We start from the raw sequence: 12,075 nt of genomic DNA on the forward strand, positions 1-12,075 counted from the left end.
TTCTCAGAACAATATGCTACATCTAAATTATTCTAAAGATACTGGGAAACCACACAAATAAATTCAAAGAGCAGTTTCTACATTTTAAAATCAGAACATTCCATCAGTTAATTGTCCTTCAGTGTAGATAAGAATAATTTCATGAATACCATAGTTTCAAAACAGGGTTATACTGTGTATCTTCCCATTTTGCATATGGTTTTATATAATACATTAAATGCTGACTTGAAACACTTTTCCCTCATTCTTGAGATGAAGTCTGAGACTTCAGAAAGTTAAACATGTATAAATGCATAAGCAATGCAATATAATCTTCCTAAATAGCCATAGTTATTTAAAATATTTGACTACTGATTGATAAACTACTTAAAAGACTAGCAAAAGAGAAAATACAACGACAACTGGCATTCCAACAGGTATAAACTGTTTAGATATGCAAGGCGAGCTCAATTAGCAAAGCCTAAAGTAAAGCACCTCACAAGCAAACTTGGGTTAAAAATATTTGTAAATAATACACCAAGAACCTGAAAAGGCCTGGTTTTCTTCATATTGTCCTTCTCACTGTTTCAGTGTTTTAAGCAGTTTTTTTTTGTTTTTGGTTTTGGTTTTTTTTTTAAATCCAGTATTTAAGCTGTGCAGCTAAACCATCCATGGAGCCCAAACGAACCTATGGGGGAAAATAAGCCAGTACAGACAAGCTACTATAGTTACCAGATTCCCTAAATCTTATGGGAGAAGTTATGAACAATTCTATTCAAAATTTCTGATCTCATTTAAAGCAAAGTGAGGAAGTTGTATGACATACAAAGAAAGCTGTGCTTGCCCACATTTGATTAATGTGCACAGAGGACCCTCAGGCTACTAGGATAACTGGACAATGAAAATGGCTAAGACTTTTTAACAATGCCTATTCATTTCCCTCAAGGTGCGGTTGCCTCAATTTCATAATCTCTTTGAGGGACAAGAAAAAAAAAATACAAAACCATTTGGATAAAATATCTGTAATTCCCAATTTAAAAAAAAATCCTTGAGTGTTTTGATAGCCATTAAGTCCTCTTGCACCATTAATCACAATAAAAGGTGAACACCAAGGTTAATGGCAAATGCCAAAAACTTAAAAGACACCAAGGCTCAAGTGCATAATCAAAATGTTAACACTTTGGCTCCCACATTAAAATATTTTTCAGATGATAAAACAGACTCAAAAATAAAATACAAAATAATTATCAAGAACAAAGTTGCAGTATTTTGTAAACACCTAAGTGAGGGGAAGATGCCTGTTAACACCAACAGTATCTAGAGACTTCTAAGCAGAGAAACATAACCAAAGCATTAAATGCCCTCACCCTAAGAACTGTATTTTTGACTTCTAAAAACCCTCTTACCTGTTTACAAGTTTATACAGCTGTTTACCACTGGAACACCACCTTGCAGAGTATAACCGTGGCATCCTTGGTTGATAATCACCTGTTGCCTAGCAATCATCATCCCGCATGGAGACAAGACAGCACTAGGGCTCTTCCATCCGAGGTTAAAATTCAAAACAAGCCCAAACAAGCCTGCATGTCAAGGTGGTCTTCGTCTGCAACTAGTTAAGTTTAAAACTGGCAAACAACCATGGTATCTGAAGCCAAAGGTGCAGAATTGCTGGCTTCCTCTTGAACTCCAGCGTTGTCACTGTGCACTGAAGTATTCTGCTGCAAACTGGAGTTTTTCTCCTGTACTGGGAACAGGCTTCCAAAGCTCAAGAGCCCCTGTACAGGATAATGCAGGAACTAAAGGCACACACTTTCTCCTCCTTAAGGATGCCTCCATTTTTTTTCCTCACAATCTGTACTACCAACCGAAGTGACTGGGCCTGAGTGTGCGTTCGTACCTATGAAACCGTCACGATGCATGCACATCCAAGGCATGTGGAACCACAGGTCAAATAAGGCACAGATACCAAGTAACGGTTCTAATTACAAACGCTAGCTCTCAGGAACTCTTCATCCATTCAGAACTAAACCCATCACTGCATAACTCTGGTAAGAAGCCCCTGGAGACGGAGGAGCTCCTCAAATGTGTCAGGAAAGGCTTTATTAACATCATCATTAATATTTAAAAAGCAACCGGAGCATTTCTCCTTCTTTTGGCAATTTGGTGCAAATGTTAAAAGTGCAAGATAATGCAATTTCAAACTTTTCTTCAAATTAAAAAACGAAACTAAAGCCAAACGTGATGGGTGAACAAAATAAATCAAAACTTAAATTTCAGGAACTCCGGCTCTTCAAACCAGCAAAGCCCCCGACTCGTGCACCGTGGTGAGACTTAGGGTGCTTGCCCCGGCTTCTTGCACGCCAGCAAACAGCACCCTCATCGTGTTGAGGACCGAGAAGCAAAGGATCCCCTTCACTGCAAACAAAGGGGGTCACTGTAACACTATGATCCTTCAGAATTGACACACCGTGATAGTCAAAATGAAATTGATGGTCTCCCTGCTTCTTGCTCAAAACATACAAGATCTGAGCAGCAGCAAGTACCCCCTCCGCTGCAAACAAAGGGGTCAAGGTTTGCCGTCAATTCACTTCCAGGCAGAAAAACATTTTCCTCAAAAGAAACAATTTATTTAGAATAAAACAAAAGCAGCTCAACTGTGAGCCCATGTTTGAGTGACAGCTACTTTTAAGCTGTGTGAGCCATAAAAAGGGTTTTCCTTTACTTTTCCAGAAATCTTGTGTACACAGCACAAAGCAAAGAGGTCATTTTTCCACTTAAAACACCGGCATTGGCATCACAATAGCAGATACACAATGTTAAGCTGCCATTTTAGTAAAATGCACAAAATACTAAACAGATTAGCTTTCTTCCATCAGAGGCCCATGTAAACTCCACATAAGCCACAACTTCTCTTCAAAAAGGTCCATTAGAGCTTTGAATTCCGTATCTTCATCCGCTGTTCACCAGTTTTGCTTGCGGGAGGGGGAAAAAAAGGTTATTCAGTACAAACGTTTACAGTATTAAAAATATATATATTTCCCCTATGCCATTATAGATGAACATAGTATTAACAAGACCTTCCTGGATAGTCCACTTTAACTTCAAAAAGCACCAATAATATCCACTGGCACAATCCTTGAAATGAATTCACTACATGAATACACAAATAACAAGTAGAACAATAGAATCTGATTTGTATTTTTTTAAGACTGTCATCAAGGATTATAGGACTGAAAATATCCTTTATCCTCAAAAAACTGACTAAATGCATGGCCAAATGTTCAGGAAAAAGCAAATTTATGACCAACTTATAATTAACCAACATCTCCTAAATATAACTAAAAAAGTGTAACAATAGAAAGATGGAGTTTAGACAAACTTTCAATCCCTCTATGCTTATTTTGTAATTTATATGGAGACAAAGACTCCATTGCTGTAGAAAGGGGTCAAAGCTACAAAGCCATTTACAAACCACCTTTATCTATGTCACCAAAGACAGGTGTTACTTTCTGTTAAGAATACACACATCCAATGTGCTAAACAGTCAGAAAACACTTCAGTACTCATACTTTTCATTTCTATTCAAATTATACACATAAGAACTCTTCATCAAACTTAACATTTTACTGTAGTTACCTGAAATCATTTCCCACCGTTAAGGATATCATTCTAACTAGAAAGTTAACAGGGCTTAATCTGGTTTTTGTTCTCATACCTTTCTCTTATTTCAAAAATCAGACTTTGTGACAAACACGGAAAAAAAAGTCCAGAAATTGTCTCCATTTTTTTCCCCTGACATAAGTCATTAAGGCCCTCTTCCATAGATCTCATAATTCTGTTACTACTGAAGTTTTAGAAAATGGTTCTTATATGGACACAAACTACAGTTCAAGCTGTGCCTGCAAAATGAGCAATTTTACCAGCAAAAAAACAAAAAACAAAAAACAAAAAATCCCCTTAATTAAAAAGAAAAAGTAGTCAGTGAACATAGTTTTTAAATAAATCTGGAAATGTCTGACTCTGAAAAACCTTTTACTGCTTTGTAGCAAATGATCTAAGTGAGTCAGACACAAAGAAAGAATATAACCTTCAAAATATAACAAAAGCTTATGTAAGCCAGAGGATGTACATTTTAAGAGGTTAATTCTAAAAGGAAAATTATCTTCAGTTTGATAGTGTACGAGTACACATTAAAAATTTAGGTTTCTGTATGAAATATTCTTTACAGGAGGAATCCCTATTACAACCAGCAAAATACTACTCCACAATTAAGTAGAACCATTTGCTAGAAGCTGAGTGATTGCTTAACTTTCCATAAACTTTGAAGCTGTGATCATAAAGTCTTAATCTTATTTTTATCAGTACATTTAATACATAAATAGCATACTTAAGAAATTTTCTTTCCATTCATTTTAGTAGTTTCTGGAAGAAAAAAAGTTAAAGTACTAAAGTTATTAAAGAAAAAAAAAGGGGAGGGGAAATGGGCTGTTAAAATGAGTATCCAGAGAGGCCAAAAGAGGGTGTTGGGTTCCCTGGGACTAGGTGCTGAAACCCAACCTGAGTCCTCTGGAAGAGCAGCCTGCATGTGGTACACAGACATACATGCAGGCAAAACACCCATATGTATAAAATGTTTTAAAATTTTTTAAAGAATATCCAGTATGGGATTCTGATACAGCTAATGAGATTTAGAAACAGTTTTAGACTGCTTTCAATCAAATTCTGAAGGTTTAAGTGGTTAATTGACAGATGATATGAACCTGCATAGAGTGGGCAACACAAATATGATGGCACTTTGTAGGTAAGCACCAAACTAATTTACATAATACATATATTTGGAAATGGCATCAAGCCATTGTTTAAAAAACACTGAAGTACTAAATGATCAGATCTAACAAAAGGTAGCAGTGTCAGTTAAGGGTTTAAACATGGAGCAAAAATCAGTACTTTTCAATAAGCTGTTAACAATGTTCTTAAAAAAGGAAAACCATCACACCACATTTGATTAATAGTAAAATTAGACGTCACAGACTTCACTCTCTAACAGCAAAATCATTTGCCCAACTATCTTACAAAAAAACCTAAAAGATTAATGGCTATAAAATTATTTAAACTGGAAAAATCTATCTACCTAACTAAAAATTTTACTTAAACCCCATGTACACAGACTACACTTGCATCAGCTTCTGACTAGATGTCTAGTTCATGCCAACTGCTGTTTTTGGAAACAAAAGACACCCAAAGTCTTAGTTGTAGATTTCAGGTATTTTTCCTATAGGCACACCAAGAACCTTTGTGCTCATAAGCCTAGTACATTCTTTTTCTCAAAAGCCTCCAGATTAAAATAAAAATTATAAATACATAGTGAAAAAACAAAAAGTATGATGTAGTAGATGATGCGGCTCTTGGACTGACATGAATTACACACCTGTCACAATGAAAAATTAAAATTATGTAACATTTCTCTGGGTTATTATTGATGCTATTTCAAATCTACCAGCTTTGATAACAGAAAGAAAACAGTTGGGCTCTGCAAGGCTTTGAATAAGTCACTTTCACAGAATAGAAAAACCACCATGATCCAAAAACTCAAGTTCTTAATCATAACTAAATACTGGGCCCTACTTGAAATCCTCAGTACTTATATTGAGGAAGAAAATCATACTTAATAATGGCCTTAGAAATCACAAGTAGTGGCAAAAGAGCACATAAAACAAACAAAAAATACCACTATAAAGTAACCAAAGCCCTTATTAAGGATCAGATGTCATATCATCCTCAGCTTTTTATTTTGGGTGAGGGGGTGTGGGTTCTGTGCAGGTAAGTTAAATTATTTTAATTACAAGTACCTGGGAAATCAAAATAAAAAAGGATTTTCTAACACTGACATTTCAAACCTCTACAGCCAGACAGCAGTCAAAATATTAAACACTAAATTTCAAAGATATTCAAAACACTGTCGACAATGTAATACCACTACTCCTGTTTGAATATGAAAATAAAAATTGAAGGAATTTTCTTCAAATATATCAAGGGCATTTTACAGTAGCCTTTAAAAAAATTCTGTAATTTAGATGTTTGATTAATGTCTACTAAGGGGAAAAAAAAAGGAATACATACAAGCCTGCAGACAACTCTTCTTTCTATTACTGAAACCAGAAATTTCTTAAATGGATACAAAAAACTTCATTTTTGCTTTTGAAGTATACACAATTAGAACTGTATTTGCTACACCTCTCAAAGTCAAGAAAAACACCACTGTGCACCTTACCAAAAAATTCTCATTTTAAAAGCACTTACTCATTTCTTGCAGACCAGCTTAAGATATAAATGGTTTGTAACCAAGCCTCAATTTTTACCAATTACTGCTACAAACACAGGATACAAAACTCAAAAACTATTGATATGTTAAAGCAAACTTTTTGGGAATAAGCTATTTAAAGAAAAATACTCAAATACCTGATTAAAATAATTGAACTTTGCAAAAATAATTGAACTTTGCAATACTTGATCAATGCTTCTAGTATAGAAATTATCTATGCACCAATCAACTATTTTTTCAGTACAGAAGGCTCTTTTCTCCAAATTATGATTCTAAAAATTGTGGGTTTTATTATTTTGAGGATTTTTTAAACTGAAGACTGAAAAAGAAAAAAAAAACCTGAAGAAAAAGAAAAGTAACTCCTAATTAAAGCAAATCCATCTTCTTGCTACTTTCTGGGAATCCCTTTCACTTAAAATAATAGCTAAATTGCCCCAATATCTATTTTAAGGAGATTTACAAAAATATAGATATAAAAAAATCAACTAAACTAATTGAAAGAAATTTATCTGATGCTGTATCCCATTACATATCACAAAACAAGGAACCATGTCAAAGTAGTAAATACAAGTTACACATGGACTTTAGGACGCACCACGGACAATGATCATGACCAGGTAATCTTCTTCAGATTTGGCCAGTGCCTTGGCAGGGGAATCCAGGAACTGCTGAGAGAACTCACAAGGTGGGAAGGCATGAAGAACCCCGGTGTTTTCCTTGTCTTTGTTGCCTCCCACAGGGAGGCTGATCACCCCAGCTGCCTGCTTTTGCTTTAAATAGGACACAAGGTTCCTAAGTGGCCTCTGAGTAGAGGTGGCAGTGTCTGATGTGGCTGAGGAAGAGGAGGATCGGCTGTCAGAACTTCCAGGTACAGCCAGAAGTATGGCATAACCATTGGGCCCTGCCACTTTGATGCGACGAGTTACTTCATCCAACTTGGGCTGGTCCAAACGGAGACGCTGAGTGATCTTGAGCTGGGCTACTTTTCCTCCAGTTGAACCCTCTACAAGTAGACTGCTAGCAACTTGGAGGTCACCCTGCAATAGATGCATGTTGGAAGGGAAGTTGCTGTTCTTCAGTAGAAGCATGCCCTGCCAAGCCAAACAGAGTTTGGGAGAGGATGCCACCACAGGAGCTGTCCCTCCATCCTGTTTCTGGGAAGGAGGTTTCTGCTTTGATGAAGAAGTGCTGGCGCTGGGGGCATTGCCATCAGACCGTTCTTCCTTTTTCAGAGGGTTTTTTCCCTCTGTAGGAGCAGCTGTCCGGTGCTTCCTATCTCGTTCAGCTGATGCAGAGTTTTTACGGTCTCGCTTGTCACTCTGGCTCTTCTCCAAACTGCCCCGTCTATCTCTGATTGGAGAGGGCCTTTCCAAAAGAAGACGGGAGGATCGATCATTGTCACTGTTGTAGCGATCTCTGTTACTGCTCAGTTCTGGACTTCGGTCGGGAGTGGGAGTGCAGTGACGTTTTCGTGGCCGGTCACTCTCAGGTGATCTATCCAGATGCCGTCCTCCACTTTCCTCAGGCAGCCTTCGCTTCCTTGGCTGGTCCCTGCTGCTGGGCAAATCCCGATCACCTCTGTCCCTGTCCAATGACCAGCCATCCCTCCTTCGATCCAAGCTATCCAGTGGCTCATAAGCAGTCACAGCACTAGCTGCAGCACGAGCACTGCGTTCTCGAACTGGTGGTGGGGGTGGCACCCAATCGGAATCAGTGTAAAGGTCCCTATCTCGATCTCTGTAAAGTAAGGGTGGTGTCCTATCCCGAGCACTCCTCAAAGGGTCAGGTGCTCGATGTCCAAAAGTATCTGTCACTAGTTCATAATGAGTCAAGGGCAGAGGCTGAAGATATTGCTGCTGATAACGATGTTCTGTGTCTGCAAAGTCTACTCTAAGGCGACGATCTGGGCCACCAAGTGGGAATCCACGCATATGGGTCCAGGCAGCATGAGCTGCATCCAAGCTTTCATACTGTATATATGCCCAACTATCACCTTTTCGGTAGTCTATGGTTCGTATGGTGCCAAATCGATCAAATTCTCGTGCCAGGGCAGCAAGAGGCACCCAAGGTCCCAGGCCACCCACCCAAAGTCGGGTAGTGGGTGTGGCTTTACCATAACCAATCTTGATTGGATTCCGAATTATAATTTTGCCAGACATTGCTAGTTTGGCCCTGTGAGACATGTCTAGATTCTCAAATTTGAGGAAACCATAGGTACTGGTCTGGCCACGAGAAGGCCTCTTAATGTCCACTTCTGTGATGACCCCGAAACGATCAAAAGCCCTTCTCAGATCATTTTCTGTCACAGTGATGTCTAAGTTGCCCAAGAAAAGTGTCCGGTTGGCACGCTGATCATCCTCGGGTGATATCTCATCCACTTCTCGGAAAGGAGCAGCACCTGCTCCAGCTCCCACCCTTGGCTCAAGACTATAAGCTGGGCGCACTCTGTCATAGAACGGATAGTCTCGTTCTCTTTCCAGCTCTCGGGGCAATGGTGGTGGGGGTGGAGGCGGCAGGCGGCCAAGAGCCAACTGCTGCAACCGGTAGTCTCTGTATCCCAAGGCAGCACCGCCAGGGGAAAGTGATCTCTGACCTCCTCCTCCTGGGGCGTGCCTGTGGCTACCCACAGAGGTTCCGACCACGCTGGACGACGGAGGGTAAGTATCTTTGTCTAACGGGGAGCGGCTGCGGCGCCGGCTCACATACACGGCTTCTATCTTCAGAGGCCGGTCATAGAGCACCAGGCGGCCTCTGGCATGCTTGGCCGCCCTCGCGTCCTCTGGCCTCCGGAAGTTCACAAAGGCTACCCGCTCGTCCCCGCTGCCAGAACCCGAGAGGTGACTGATTTTGACACTTACATCACCGAAGCGTTTGAACTCGTGAAACAGTCCGTCCTCCACCGCTTCGTCGCTCAGCTGGGACCCCAGTTCGCTTATCTTCAGGGTCTTGTACTCCACGCCGTCCCCGCCGCCAGGCGCGGAGGAGGCGGCCCCGGAGGAACGTGACTCCCCGCCTCCACCCCGGGAGCTGCTGCGCGACTCGCCCCCGCCTGAGGAATTTTTGGTGCTCGGGGAGCTGTAACTATGCAAGCGGCTACTGGAGCTGCCCCCGCCAGTGTCATACTCGCGGCTGCCCCCTCGGCTGCTGGACTTGTCCAGGTGAAGGCTCCGCCGCGACCCGCCGCTGTCCGTCTTCCCGCTGCTGCTCCCGTTGCTGCCGCCAGAGCCCCCCAACTTCTTGCTCCGTTCCCCGCGAGAACTGGAGTCCTCGCCACCACGGGAGCGTTTGGGCTTGACCGGCGAGCGCTCCTTGCCTTTCATTGTGGAGGGTCGCCGGAGGTCGTCTCTGCGGAGCTGACTAACCCGCCACCCCGCGCTCGTTTCACACAGCGGACTCGCACGCCGCCATCTTGGACTCCGCCGCGGCAAAGGCTCCCGCCCCGCAGACCTCATTGGTCAACTAGTTCACTCTTCAGCCTTCTCATTGGAAAAAGTATTTGTCCGTCTTTACATCTCCCCGCGCTCCGGGGAGGCGCCCGCCTCGACGCTGTTATTGGGCTCCCAACGCCCTAATCGGAGTACCTCATTGGTTATATTCGTTGTCTGTCTTAACGGTTCCTCGCGCCAGGCCGTAGCTCCGCCCCTCGCACTTTCATGGTCACCTGACCCAAAGCCTGGACGCGTTGATTGGACAAAAAGTCTGCCCTGTAACGGTACTTCTCGCACGGCGAAAGCAGCGAGCCCACCTTCTCTTCCCTTTCATTGGTTTGTGGCCACGTCCTTTAAACCCCTACTTGGGAAGTCTGGACATCAGTTCTGGCGTTTTTTCTGAGAGCTTGGCTCTCCCCAATCTCGCGAGAGACAAAGAGCTCCCCTCGCTCACTTGCTCGCTCTCTTTCGACCCCAGTCTTCCAACTTCTCCGGCGGCTGGAGGAAGTTTAAATCTGATTGGATGTTGACCAGGAACCTGATAGGGCAAAAGCGCTGTCCGTCACTTACTTAAAGGCGCAGGCCCACAAACTGCGGCGTCTGAAGGTGAAAGACTAGAGCACGCGCTTGCTGTGCGACGTCACTTAGCTGTCGCGAGATGGTGACAGTGAGTCCGGCCCGCCTCCCCGCGCTTTCGGCGTTCTCTTAAACATTTGTTAGGTCCTACGGCGTACTTGGCGGTGCTTCGGTCCTTCGAGTCTGGAACTTGCGGGCTCCGCACGGTCCTGTCGGGGCGGGACAATGGGCTCGGTGGTCCCTTCCGGCTGTTGGCCCTCGATCCCCTTAGGCAGCTGTCCCGGGAAGTCCAGCCGACACCATCTTAGTTAGCAGCCTGAAAAAGCCCCACCCCCGTGCGCGAGAAAGCGCCTGCCGGGGTGTGTGCAGCTGGCTGGGGCGGTGAGTTCAGGGTTCACTGAGCCTCGGGTCACGCTGACGCCCTGGGCGGTACCGAGTCACTGCCCGCCCGCGGACACAGGAAACGGCGCCGTGGAGACCTGGCCGCTCTCTGTGGCCGCCCGAGGGCTCCCCGTGACCTGTGCTCACAGCCTCCAGGCCTCCTGGCTGGTCCGACCTGCAGGGCCATTGCAGACCTTCCCTGGCGCCTGTTTTCGGTTGTGAATCCCTGCAGGGTTTGCATTTATAAAAGAGCTGTGGAACGTAATATAGCTGTGCTTAGCTTTAATGTGTCATGCTTCTCACCGTGCGGACACCTTACATTTTTTCTGGTTTCTTCTACCTTAACACTCTGATTAATTCATATTGGGATCCAGTAATATGGCCACCTTGCTGCTTCCCTGGATCCATCTCCTTGAGTCCTTTAATCATAATCAACTTCTAAACTCAACTCCTCCGACCCCATCCCTGTACCTTTATCGTGTTGGGTAAATTTGTGTAATACTGGTGATCATGAGAGTAGACGGGTGGTCTGTATCACTGCCGTTTACCCTCTGGTGAAGGGAAATAGGCTTCATGCAGTCTCCCCAAGAATGTACCTAGGAGAGATTGGGAAGATTTTGGTATTCACATCTTACAAGATTCCTGAGTAAAGGATGTGTTTTAAAACGGGAAATTTTACAAGGTAACAATAACGCCCCTCCCCCCCCCATCCAAACTGAAATCTAAACTTTTAAACCGCTTGAAAATTAGATACAGCAACCTGGCTAGTCCTATTTCAACCATTTTGATTTGTTGGCATGTAATCCTGAAATTGGTGAAATTCGGGCCAAAGTCTCTTGATCACGTCAAAGGGTTTGAAAGAAGCCCAATATAAAAATTATAAACCCCCAAATACTGTAATGCATAGACATACTTGTATTAAAAATAACTGTTGTGGGGCATTGTGAAATAGCTGTAATCCTGTTTTATTAGCCTGAGCAATGTAGTGAGATTCTGTCTCAAAGCTACTCATACACAAAAGTCTGGAGACAGCCCAGGACACTTGGGCACCATGTGTGAAGCTCTAGGTTCAAACCCCAGAGTAGCATGAATCTTAAAAGGTCTTATTAATAAAAACAAATCCGGGCTGGGTATTGGGGTGAATGCTGGAAGATCAGAGAAGCAGAACAAGCCACAGGTACCTCACCTTGCCAGTTTCCTCAGCTGATCCTATTTCCTCAGACTGGAAGCCTCTGTGTCCTCATCCAAATGTGTCTCAGCTGAACTGCTGCTAGAAGCCTAAAAACCAGCCCAAATGCTTCTAGTTTCTGGTCCTCACGCCTTATATATCTTTCTGTCATCACTCCCTGGGATTAAAGGCGTGAGTCACCATGCCTGGCTGTTTCCAAT

At 43.0% G+C, this 12,075-nt stretch overlaps 1 protein-coding gene across 1 annotated transcript; it reads right to left on the bottom strand.

Annotated features, from left to right (window-relative positions):
- Positions 1-2,584: 2,584 nt before the first annotated feature.
- Rbm15 (RNA binding motif protein 15) lies at positions 2,585-10,607 on the bottom strand. The gene is made up of 2 exons (XM_059266059.1): positions 6,897-10,607; positions 2,585-2,951 (listed from the first exon to the last, which is right to left on the bottom strand). The coding sequence occupies exons 1-2, from the start codon at positions 9,751-9,753 to the stop codon at positions 2,929-2,931; spliced, it is 2,880 nt and encodes a 959-aa protein (XP_059122042.1). The 5' UTR covers positions 9,754-10,607; the 3' UTR covers positions 2,585-2,928.
- Positions 10,608-12,075: the final 1,468 nt, after the last annotated feature.

The sequence above is a fragment of the Peromyscus eremicus genome, chromosome 6, assembly GCF_949786415.1.
Source record: "Peromyscus eremicus chromosome 6, PerEre_H2_v1, whole genome shotgun sequence".
NCBI lineage: Eukaryota > Metazoa > Chordata > Mammalia > Rodentia > Cricetidae > Peromyscus > Peromyscus eremicus.

Excerpts from the sequence above, each read along its gene's own strand:
- Rbm15 (XM_059266059.1), bottom strand. The coding sequence starts at position 9,753 with ATGAGGTCTGCGGGGCGGGAGCCTTTGCCGCGGCGGAGTCCAAGATGG. Across the intron at positions 2,952-6,896 it reads GGTCATGATCATTGTCCGTG|CAAAACTGGTGAACAGCGGA; the intron begins GTGCGTCCTAAA and ends CCCTCCCGCAAG.